The following is a 12,818-nucleotide window of genomic DNA, read 5'->3' as shown; positions in this document are numbered from 1 at the left end:
AGATACAAATCTTGTTCAAGAACTACAGAGCAATTTCCTTTTTTTTCCGCATACGCTTTATTATATCCCCCTTGTTCAATAAATGAACGATAAGTACATATAATTATGCAAAACATATATAACATACAATTTCACTTCGAGTTAGTAAAAAACGAACTGACTTCTTTATGTGAACGCATCTGACAATCTGTGATGTAGAATATGTCGGACCAGAACCCTTGAAATCTCATAAACTCGGGCATGTTATTATTATTATTTCATGTGTTTCTTTTCATTAAATTACACTTATAAGTGCTCATGGTCTCCCGTTGTGCAAATATCAAAGGAACACGGCGTGTCCAACAAATAGGGTTTTCACTGACTGAACAATAAATATTACACACATCCATTTGAAACTCAAAATATACACCTGATTTCTAGTCCAAGAGCTCCGGCATGTAGAGCACTAACTAGATGTGGTTTAATAAAACTGTACACATTTACAGCAACAAACGGGATTCATTGAGGTTGAGTTTCAGAATTAAACAATGTACTTTTTTTCCTCCAGTATAGCTATGCAACCACGTTAACAGCATTGAGCGATCTTCTCAGTTACAGAGTCAACAGGTTAGTCCTTATTTTCGCACATTTATTCACATTGATAAGGGCAAACCGGACTCGCTCGACCCATCATTCATTTCCACGCCGAACAGAATGTCAGAGAGTTACCTTACATCAAGGCGTTAATCATGATACAAACACACGTGATATCTGATATGACGATCACATGTTCAGGTTCGTGCATTGCATTTGTTTCACATTTAAAAACTTTTTCCTCACTATAGTCCAGAGTCTCATAACGCCGCTGCGTACGCGGGATACGGTTCAAGTGGTGGTTTTCCCATTCCAGGTAGTAAAATGTAGGCAAGAGGGGGCTGAAGCCCCGCAGACGGCCAAGCCGCGCAGTTACACGGGATCATGTAGCCCGGGTTACCCGGCGATGGGTGCGAGTGCGTGTGGGCATGTGCCCCGGTGCCGACAGAGCCCGCTCCGGAGAAAGCCGTCGCCGCTGTCGGGTAACCCAGCGGTGAGGCGTAGGGGAACGATGGTGGGGAAAGTTCGGTCATTTTTGAGCCAAGGTCAAAAAACGAATAGGGGTTCGCGGACATGGAAGGGTTGAAGAACACCCGGGCCGCCGCTGCCGCCGCCGCCGCCGCTGCCTTGTCCGGGTTGCTCATCAGAGACTCGGAGAGCGCTCCGCTCGGCAAGCCGCCCACTTTCAGCGCCTCGTGCTCTCCCAGATTATACGCCATCGGGAAGGCGAATTTGTCCTTCTTCATTAAAGTCTTGGGCTTTCGCCTGGGTCTGTATTTGTAGTCAGGGTGTTCCTTCATGTGCATCGCCCGCAGTCGCTTCGCCTCGTCAATGAACGGCCTCTTCTCGGACTCCGTCAGAAGTTTCCACTCCGCTCCGAGTCGCTTGCTGATCTCGGAATTATGCATTTTCGGGTTCTCTTGGGCCATTTTCCGCCGCTGCGCTCGGGACCACACCATGAACGCGTTCATGGGACGCTTAACGTGATCCATGGGCTTGGACATGATCGCACCTGGTCAGGTAAAAATCCAATGGCAGGGGTAGATTACTTTATCTAAAATCGCGCTATGTAACAAAGAGCTTTACTTCAAGGATTAGCGCTTCATTCTGCAGAAAAACAAGTCCAATGCGGCTTTAACTTTCACGAAAGCAATGTTCTCAGATGCATTGTTGTTAGTATATCCTGAAAAAAGTGTCAGATGAAGTCGAAGAGATAAACAAGTCTTCCTCCTCAGCTGTGCTCGCTTTTTGTTTTCCTCTTCACCATGGTGAAGCCACCGCCGCTGATAACTTAAATCGAGTGATTGTCAGCCGAGAGTTGCAACATGTGAAATAATGAGCGCACTGGCAGGTACTGAAAGGGCCTTCGGCGCATGCGCACTACATCTGTCAGACCTCGGGCGCTCCAAAATCCCACCCAGCGCGAGGACGAGAGTGAAATGATAAACTCACTTTGCTCAGAGAGAAAAGCAATCCTACATCGTGTGTGTGTGTGTGTGTGTGTCCAGGACACAGCAGAAGAATGCTCTTTAATAATAGCGTACTCAACGTCAGCGCGCGCCAATTTTACAATCGCTTTTAAAATAGGACATTTCGCTAGAAAAAAAATAAGGTTTCTTTCACACTTGTGTTTTTTTTTTTTTTTTTTTTAAGTTTTTTTTTGTTTGTTTGTTTTGTGGCATGTAAATCTTTATCGTTTAGAAATAATATTAGTATTTTTATATTTTGTCAGTGTCCCGTCCAGTGATGATCCTAACAAAAATCGCTGGACTGTTGCTATGGTTACCTTCTCAGGTGAAGCGATTTCGGGATTTATTTAAGGCTTTTTGACTAATTTGCATTTTAACGCTCTGGTTTGGTTCAATATTGGAATCGCATTTAGCAGATATAACATAATAAAACGCGTTTTTTATTTATGTATCCTACTTTGGTTAGACCTGATCAATGAATTTGCACAGAATGAAATTTCTACTGATGTGTAATATATTGCCTACTCTACTGTTTTTTATAATTAATGATAAGGAAAAAGTTAAACGTTGAATTTTAGTGCAATACATCGCAAAAATATCATCTGCCAAAGTGTGTCCTTTCTGTCTTGACCAAATGAAAGGAAGTCTTCTTTAATTTATCTGAATATTTTCAGTAAAACATTAATAAGCTAGATAAAGCGCGAGGTGTTTATCGCACTAAAACTTCTTCTTCTTCTTCTTCGCTTCTTCTTCTCCGACTTCAAAGGATTTTCCAGGCACCCGAAAATTAGCTTGAGGAATATTTGACTGTGCAATTACAGATATCTGAGAGAGTCCTTGTGTAAATTGTATGTTTAAGTGGATTCTGCCCGCACCTTCACTGTTGTTCCCTATTATTAAAATGATAGTTAAAATGACAGCTTTTAACGAGTGGGAAAAATCATTTAATTGCAAAGGGTCTCATAGGAACCTGTTGTCAGACCCTTTTCATCTTAATATTATTGCAGAAATACGGGGCATTTTTTTAAACAGAAATTGATCCTTTATTATTACTATTATTATTATTATTATTATTATTAGCCAAGTCGAAAGTCAAAGCATCTAATTCATTTACAGATCCAGTCTTATCAGAGATGATGATGCCAACATGATTAATAATCACACGTTTAAAAGAGGCAGAACCTTGTAACAGATAAGAAAAATATTCATGAAGATTTATCGTGAAGAAAGTCATGAAAGACAAGCAGCGCTAAACGGTGATCCGCTTCATGAGTGCTTGAAGTCTATTGTTTGCCATAAGCCTGGTTTCCTCTCCATTATTCGGCCAAACGTGGCTTCTGAAATTTAATTACGCCTATCGAATGAGATTAATGTTGTACTATTATGGCGTTCTGCCCTCGGCCTTCATATGCATGTCTTTTGTTCAGCCTGGAGTCCAGATGAGGTGAAGGTGATGACGAGTGTCAGCGCAGATGATTGGCAGCTCGACTCTCACGTGTCGATGTCTTTCCCGCTCGTTTCTGTGGGCAGTTCGTGTTTCAGGTGCTTCAGGCGACATCAGAAATAAGACGATGATAAAAACATAATCAGCATAAAACATTTCATGATAAACATGACAGCGTCTGATTTTGATGCAACATCTTGCAATGCATGTTTTAATCAAATAAAAAGAAACAGTTCGTCAGAAAAAAACATGCAAAAAATTAAATGGTGTACAAAAAAAAAAAATGTTATTAATTATAATTATTAAATCATACACGCTAGAATTGCTGGATTAAAAACAACCCAAGTTGGGTTAAATGTTCGCTGGGTAGTTTCATTTAACTCAACTATTGTTTAAAATGACTATATGTCTGGATTAAAATGAACCTAAAATATGTTGGAAATTAAAAATCAGACACATAATCACTAGAGGCAACAATAATAATCAAAAGGTGAACATTTATTAATAAGCAATTTAATAAATGTTTATTGTTTAATTATTATTCATTAAACATATTAATAAATGTTAATTTCCAACATATTCTGGGTTTATTTTAAGCAAGAAATACAGTATTTTTTAAACAATAATTGAGTTAAATAAAACTACCCAGCAGGTTGGGCAAACATTTAACCCAATCGCTGGGTTTGTCCATATTTAACCCAACTTGGGTTGTTTTTAACCCAGCATTTTTAGAGTATTATTTTCAAGGGTGCACAAAGGTGCTGTGATGGTCTGTTGACTGATATAACTAATTGATATGACTGACTGATATAATTAATTAATTTAACAAATTACACATTCTAAATGCTATAAATTCTTATTTTTATTAATGTTTATTATATTATCTATCATATATACAGTATATAACACATTGTCATTCAGATATTGTCATTTCAGGTCTACAATAGAGGAATCTGTAAAGACCGTTTACAAGCTGGTGTTTGAAACCTGAGGAGCAGCCGGACCTTTCTATGAGTTTTTAAGCATGAGTTTTGCATGAACTCCATGTGAACTTGAATCAAACATCATGGTTCTTCAGCAGCAGAGGAAGAGATTCATGGGAAGGAAGCCGGCCTCATGAGGAGATGTGCGTTTCTCTGTAAGTTCATGTTATCTCCACAGCACTGATATAGACCTCCTCGAACTCAAACAGGGGGTGTGTAGACGCTCTCTCGCTGATGAAAGACTCGTCATTACAGGAGGTCGGAGAATGTAAGTGACTCTTATCAGATGTTCCATCATTTGCTCCTGCTGCCCTTCCTTCCTCTAGACAAAGTTTGAGATTTTAACTGCATGGCTGTAATGAGCCAACAGATTTACTTCATGCTAAAAACAACATGATCTAATCAGTTATTATGATTGTATTTTTGCGGCTTCTTGCCTTTTTTTAGTTTAACGGGTCAGTAAAAGTTAGTAAAAAAGGCCAAATATACACTCTAAAAAATGCTGGGTTAAAAACAACCCAAGTTGGGTTGAAAATGGACAAACCCAGTAATTGGGTTGTTTTATCCCAGCAGATGGGTTAAATGTTTGACCCAACCTGCTGGGTAGTTTTATTTAACTCAACTATTGTTTAAAAATTACTGTATTTCTTGCTTAAAATAAACCCAAAATATGTTGGAAATGAACATTTATTAATAAGTTTAATGAACAATAATTAAAACAATAAACATTTATTAAATTGCTTATTAATAAATGTTCACCTTTTGATTATTATTGTTGCCTATTGATTTTTAATTTCCAACATATTTTGGGTTCATTTTAAGTCAGCCATATAGTGATTTTTAAACATTAGTTGAGTTAAAACTGCCCAACCACTGGGTTTGTCCATTTTCAACCCAACTTGTTTAACCCAGCATTTTTTAGAGTGTACAGTGTTAAAATGAAGGAATTTCCTGTATTGATGTGTTTTACCTGTATTTTGAATTATGCATTGTATTTTCGGTCTAAAGGAAATGTCTGGATATTGAAAATTCCCAGTATCTTTTCCCTTTTCATGGAGATTTTTTCACTGCAATGTGAGGTTTACAGAGAATATTTGACTTGAGGCATAAAATAGCAACAACTTTAAAGTATAAATAATTGCATTTAATTTTTTACATGAAAGTTAATTTTTGCAAATGCATGAAAATGAATGATATGCTGAATTATGAACTAAAGAGCAATAGTGAAAGCAAGTTAATAAGTGACTATTTCTCTGTAAATACAGAATGTAATTCGGATGAATAATTATAGTCACGGATTTTAAATAAAATTATGCAGAAGTTGGCACTATTTCCAGCCCACACGTTTATAGAAATAATCACATGCGTATTAAACGGGAACTACAAACAGCTCACGGGCATTTGGACCGCGAGATCTGTCAGTTTCTGTCACTGCTGCTTTTGATAGCCTCGTGTTTGTGTTGTTGTCTTTCATCACGTTTGGATCCAAATATCCAGCACAGAATAAAAAATACATGTATTTTTAAAATATGTTCATATCCAAAATGTCATTAATCTTAGGGGAAACATGACATGATCATCACTAGGTGTCCTGATGAAAATTTCTGGGTCACTCCTAGTCTCGTCCTCACAGACGGATGGAGGTTTTTCAGAGAAAGGAGTGATGTGGAGTGAGAGAACGGGAGGAGCGATAAGGCATGTCTCGGTCACAGAGTTATGCCGTCCATCTGACAGTATCTGTGTTCCTCGAGGCTCGCGTTTACCATGCGACCTTCTGAGCCGTTTGACAAATCAAATTTCCCAAGAGCTACATGTTTAAGCGAAGGATAAACTGGAGGGGGCAGGGAGAAGTATTCATCCTTTCCACTTTTGTACCCCTGTGGTTTAGAAATCTGAGTCTTGTCCCCCCACAGGCATTGTGATGACTTTGTGATGATACACTATTTTGAAGCATTTAGCTGGTGCATTATCGCCTGCTTCCTTTTTCTCCATTCTTCCAGCTTATCGTCGCTGCATCACAGCCCGGTCCAAACAGAGAGTTGTAATTACCCAGACTGCCACCTGATAGCCGCCCGCTCTATCAGCAGCATCACCGTGTGCCGAGAGAGAGAGAGAGAGAGAACGTAATGATAGCATTTTGAGCTGGAATCAGCTTAAACTTCACAATGTTTCTCATCCATCCTATTATCTCATCACAATGCCTGGCTTTCTCCACACACTTCTCCTTTTTCTGCACAAGCAGATGTGATGTCTGACACAAAACAGAAAGCGATTCGGTCTCCTTCGACCAGTCTTTACATTCAGCGTGTTTCATATGGTGTCGCTCTTCTGACTACAGAAAGTGGAGAGTTCTTTGCTGATGTTCTCCGTGATTCGGCTCACATGTTCGCTCTACACTCTTAGAAATAAAGGTTCTTTTGATGGTTCCATGAAGAACCTTTAATACCCATGGAAACTTTCCATTGCACTAAAGCTTCTTTATAGTGGAAAAAGCTTCTTCAGATTATTTATTGGTTAAACTGATGGTTCTTTTTCATTGAAAGGATCTTTGGGGGAAACAAAAATGGTTCATTTATGGCAACCTTTAATTTCAAGAGTATATATAGGCAGCAGCTCATCATTGGCACATGCATATTGTATGAAATAGTCCAATTTAATAAGACTGTAAACTATTTAACAGCACTGTGCAGAAGTAAACAAAATGTCCTTAAATTTAAAAATCTATTAATATTATCATCATGTCCTCCAATAAATGGTTCTCAAATGGATTTGCTTCAGGACTTGGTTTTAACATCGGACATCAAGTGGTCATCTGCATGATTTTTTGATTTGTTCAAGTTGAAATTATTTTAAATGATTGAGGTATTCGACATTATGCCATATGTTGTAGAACTGTTGTCAAATAGAGAGCATTGTTTAACAGTTTAGAGCTAAAACTTGTTGATGCCAGAAAATCTTCACTAAAAACCCCTGCAATTTTATGCTTTGACCACAGAGGGCGATAGGAAAGACCCAGATCCCATAGTGCACCTTTAAAGAGAAGAAAGGAACAACAAAAGAAGCAGGTGAAGGAGGTAAAAAGTAAAGATATCAAGTGACATCAACCAAATGAAGGTACGAAACGATAATTAAATCACTAAGTGTTGCTTATGTGCTATGGTTCTTCATATGTCAGTATTTTAGGAAAATATTAACTGTTCATGAATCAGATCTGCACATTATTGAGTGAGTGATTTCTGCAAGCAATAATTCAGCTGTCAGCTGGTACATTATTATTAAAGGTTAAAATTAATTGATTTGTATAGAATTGTAGATAAGGTCAGTTTTTTATAATGATAAGTAATAAAAAAAATATATATATAATGAATATGTAATATAATATATTATTGTAATATAATAATTGTGCATATATTTATCAAAATGCTCCTCTAGAGTTTTTTTTCTAGCTGACTATCGAGTTTATGGTCACTGAATGGCTTTTCTGAGGTAAATATGACGTTACCAGATCATATTGTTCTCAAACTGTTTTATTGTTGAAACACTGAATGATTGATTACATGAGTTCTGTATCTTTCAACATTCCTTCTGATGTTCATTCATGTTTATTTGGTGCTGTAACTAGTAGTAAAGAGGAAACTACAGCGATCTGTCACCATTATTTGAATGTGCTTAGGCCTGACAGAGAGGGGTAGATATGCTTATATCTGTATTTAATTAATATATTTCCTCATATTTAAACAGTTCATTTAGAACACTTAATTTCCCAGAATACTTTACCTATGTTGAATTTCATTGAATTGCAATTCCGTAAATTCTTCTTCCCCTCATTTCAATTCAATTTCCTGTGGGGTGTGGCCAATTCAATCCAAATTCACATTAAGTCAAAATGTTGACCATTTTTGCACATTTTGACTTGTGTAGTAGTTTCTCTTAGAGCTGGACTATTAATCGTAAAAGCGGACCTATAATGCCCCTTTCACAAGATGTAATATAAGTCTCTGGTGTCTCCAGAATGTGTGTGTGAAGTTTCAGCTCAAATTACCCCACAGATCATTTATTATAGCTTGTCAAATTTGCCCCTATTTGGGTGTGAGCAAAAACACAACGTTTTTGTGTGTGTCCCTTTAAATGCAAATGAGCTGCTGCTCCTGCCCCCTTTCCAGAAGAGGGTGGAGCTTTAACAGCTCGACAACAACAAAGCTGGAGAATCTCACGCAGCCAAAATGAGGATTGTCAGTAACGGTGTTCAGCCTTACATTGTTCAAACCGGAGTCGACACTGATGGAGAGACTCAGGAAGAAGTTACAACTTTTAGATGTTTCTGAATGGTTAGTGGATAAATTTATGTAGTTGCTGTGGAGTTGATTCAACTCATCCACTAGCATGTGCCGTCATGTTAATCTTTTGTGTTGAATTGACCCTCGTTTGTGAAGCAGTCCGGCGTAAAATGACGGCATGTCAACAACACTCTACTACAACAACTCTTCCTCTTCTCTAAGGGGCCGTTCACATATCGCGTCTAAACATGCATGGAAAGTGCAGCTGCGCCGCTTTCTCCTTCTTTCCAAAGTGCTTGTGCTCCCGAGTCTGTCGTTGCTATGCAACCATGAACTGCGTTCCTCACGATGACGAGGAAGTATCAGCAAAGGATAAATTGATTTCTAGTCCTTGCATTAGCTTTACTACTAGATATATTTATGGAGATGAGAAATAAAACCCGCCCTGTACAGCTGTGATCAGCTGTTCGGCTGAACTTTTGATGTTGTTACGGAAAGGCAGAAGCTGATCAGTTGGTTCTTGTCACATGACCTGCGGTGCGATTGCGGCATTCTGAAAAGTTGAGATGTTTTCATCTTGCCGTGGCCTAGGCGTGCCTGGAAAAAACAAGCATGCCCCACCGTATGTGCGTCGCGACCACGTCGCTCCTATTAAGAGCACGCTTGCCGCGAGCCTACATTTGAAATAACAAATTTTGTTTTGTTTTGTTTTATTTTCAGAATCGTGGAAAAATCGTGATTCTCAATTTAACCAGAATCGTGCAGCTCTAGGTTCTCTATACAAACTGACTTGCAAAAGTAAACACACCCTAATAAATATTCACTGGAGTAAAAAGTAATCAGAACAGCCGTAATTTTTAGAACAGCTAAAGCAGTTTAATCCAGACTAAATCTGATTCAGGAACTGTAGAATCCATGAGAATTCCAGACTTTGGTTCCCATGGCACTGATGCTCACAGAGAAACGACTCTATCAATCTCATCTGAAGAGATGAAGTGAGCAGCATAACGATCGAGTCTTTGAGAGGACAGAAACGACTCTCGCTCTCTTCAGTCACTATGATGGTGTTCGGGTTCATATAGATGAAGGTGAAGCTGTTCACAGATCCGGTCTCACCGGTCTCAGTTTGAATGCAGCGTGTTTAAAGGAAAGAGTTTTGTTGCTTTAAGTTCATGTTGTGCATGAACACGATTTTGCATCACTTTCTTCTCAGATGGACCGTCCATTTTACTGACCGTCTGATGCTCGAAAGCACATGTGAAAATCACTGGATCTACCAAAGGTTGATCAGGTTAGTGGCATTGAATCTTTTGAATAAGAGTAATCTTCAGCGTGAACCAGACTTTAGGCCACTAGCTGTGTGACATGTCATCGGGAAGCAGTATTGTCCAGGCCTGTTTTCCTTGTGATGTGGGAAGGACAGTGATTTCAAACACTTTTGCCACCGCTCAAGCATTGTGCCCTGAACATTTGCATGAGAAAACTACAAATCCACAGGGACTATTAGGGTTTTAAAACTCCACGTCCTCTTCCAAACGGAAAACACAATAGGCCTCCCATGCAAACGCCACAATGCTTTGAATCAACCTGTATACACTTGTGTGTCTTTTCCCCACTCTCTCTGTGCTCCGCTCTATGGCACGGACAAAAAGAGTGGAGAAAAGTTGAGCGGGCATTCAGCGGCGAACCCCCTGTCGCAGCTGGTCCACATCTCGCTGTGCGCTGCCAAGTGCGAGGAGCGCTGCGCTTTCATCTGGCTCCGGCAAAATCTGGGCTAATGTGTCTCAGTGAAAGAGTCCCGTGGTGCTGCGCTCTCTCATTCTTCTCCTGTGTTCTCCACCATTCTCTGCTCTTCCACTTGGGATAATTGCAGTTTAATTGGGTGACAAGAAATGAAAACTGTGTCCACATTATGTGGGATTATCTCCTTTCTGCTTGAGCCTGCCATTCAGAGAGGCCTGTATATATCAGCAGACTGAGAAGAGTTTGAGGAACGCCAGAGAAGGAGCTTGAGAGGAGATCAGACATTACCTTTGGGTGTGGATGTTTAATAAATATATGTAATATGCTTTCAAGAGCTTTTTATCTAAACACAAGGCATACACTACTGATCAAAAGTTTGGGATCAGTAAGATTTTTTCTTTTTTTTTTTTTTGAATGAAATAATACTTTTATTCATCAAGGACTAATTAAACTGATCAAAAGTCACAGTAAAGACATTTATAATGTTTCAAAAGATTCTATTTCAAATAAATGCTGAACTTTCTATTCATCAAAGAATCCTGAAAAATAAAATGCATGACGGTTTCCACAGTTGTTTGTTAAATGTTTTGATTAATTTGATTTTCTTTAAGGGTGTTTTCACACTCGAGTCGCATTAAATAACCAAACTCAGAACAAAATGTGAATTGTGTAAAAGAACCCACTTCTCTTTGCATTCACACTGTTCCTTGGAATTAAAAGTGGATTTGGGTCTTATTTAGGCCTTCTGATTGGTTCACAGTGAATCGGTTCATAGTGAATCGGATTGGTTCACCATGAATAGGTTGATAGTGAATCAATTTATAGTCAATTTGATTAGTTCACAGTAACTTGGTTTGCAGTGAATCAGTTTGATTAATACAATATAAAATTATTCAAAACTTTTTAATATTAGTGTAATATAAATACATTAAATATTTGAATTAAAAGTGGCCTTATTTAGGCCTTCTGATTGGTTCACATTGAATTGGTTTGCAGTGAATCAGATTGGTTAATAGTATAAAATTATTCAAAACAAATGTGAAAGAACTCACTTCTCTTTGCATTCACACTATTCCTTGGAATTAAAAGTGGATTTTGGTCTTATTTAGGCCTTATTTGGGTCTTATAAGTTCTTTCAGGTCTCGGTCTAATTTAAAACAATAATTGTTTTAATTATAATATCTATAATAATCTATAAACATGTATTCATTATTATTATTAATTGAATATAATGTTATCATATGTATTTATTATTATTATTAATTGTTACTTTAAAAATAAATAAAATATTAGAATATTATTTCACAAAATTAGTTAGTCAAATAATATTCTGTAGTTTTTTTCCCCAATGGAATGTAATTTTGAAAGATGCTCCAATCAGGCTTTCAAGCATTCGCACATACAAATTTAGAAAAGAAATATCATTTGATTTTTGTGTATTTGACAGTAGTTAAATAGTTTTATAAACTATTCTCACACCTTTTGGAGCTTTTAAGCTGAAACTCTTGAGACCCCTGAAATGAACTAAAACACAATAAAAAGTAGTTTCTCCAACGCCATTAACACACTTCACCTTGTTTCAGTCGGATGTGCTCATAGGAGTCACGAAATGCAACAACAACAATCCAGGTCTGCTCGAAAATGCAATTTCACCGTGATGAATCTCAGCCTAGCCGACAACAAATGATAAAACAGCAGATACAAACCCCACTAGATGTTTTTCAATAATGAAGAAGCACCGAGATGACGGTGTTATTTGTGGCGAGAGAACGATCCTTTTCATTAGGCTCTTTTCTGTGGTTCCCAAAGCTCCTTGGGGGTGTGCATGGCAAGGTTATAAACATTGAGTCATTCTCAGGGCCTCTGCAAGCTGTACCTTCCCTTTTGTCAGGCCTGTACTCAACTTTAAAAGCCCCTTTCAGTCCACATGAATGCCCTTCATTTTCTCTCAAAGAACTTTGCATTGATAGCCGGCAAAAAGGGAAGGTTGTTTAGAAAAGGATGGAGAGACAATGAGAACAAAAAAAGCGAAAAGCTTTTCAGATTCCATTATGAACATAGCACTCCCATTCTTTCCGACTGTTTATACATGTTCTGCGGAATAATGCGGCGCTGCTGTAATATGTTCCTTGTCCTCTTATGTGAAATGGGCCTTGTATCAGCGCTAACGGGGGGGTTCGGATCGCGGGAGCGCCGCTCGAGCATTCACTGGAAGATCAAGGTAAAGCGCGCAGATTGGGCGCAGGAGAAATGCGCTCGCAGAGGAAGCCAGGTGAAAGAAAGGAGACCTTGCCCGTGTAGTAAAGAGCCATTCAGACCGCGGTCCATT

The 12,818-nt window shown here is 38.5% G+C and overlaps 1 protein-coding gene across 1 annotated transcript; it reads right to left on the bottom strand.

Moving 5' to 3' along the window:
- Positions 1-607: 607 nt before the first annotated feature.
- On the bottom strand, positions 608-2,488 carry sox21b (SRY-box transcription factor 21b). The gene has a single exon (XM_051906972.1). The coding sequence runs from the start codon at positions 1,575-1,577 to the stop codon at positions 834-836; it is 744 nt and encodes a 247-aa protein (XP_051762932.1). The 5' UTR covers positions 1,578-2,488; the 3' UTR covers positions 608-833.
- Between the last annotated feature and the right edge of the window lie 10,330 nt (positions 2,489-12,818).

This window comes from Ctenopharyngodon idella, chromosome 9 (genome assembly GCF_019924925.1).
Source record: "Ctenopharyngodon idella isolate HZGC_01 chromosome 9, HZGC01, whole genome shotgun sequence".
Taxonomy (NCBI): Eukaryota; Metazoa; Chordata; class Actinopteri; order Cypriniformes; family Xenocyprididae; genus Ctenopharyngodon; species Ctenopharyngodon idella.
This window is presented reverse-complemented; position numbering and strand designations above follow the sequence as displayed.

Coding starts and splice junctions, on each gene's coding strand:
- sox21b (XM_051906972.1), bottom strand. CDS start 1,577: ATGTCCAAGCCCATGGATCACGTTAAGCGTCCCATGAACGCGTTCATG.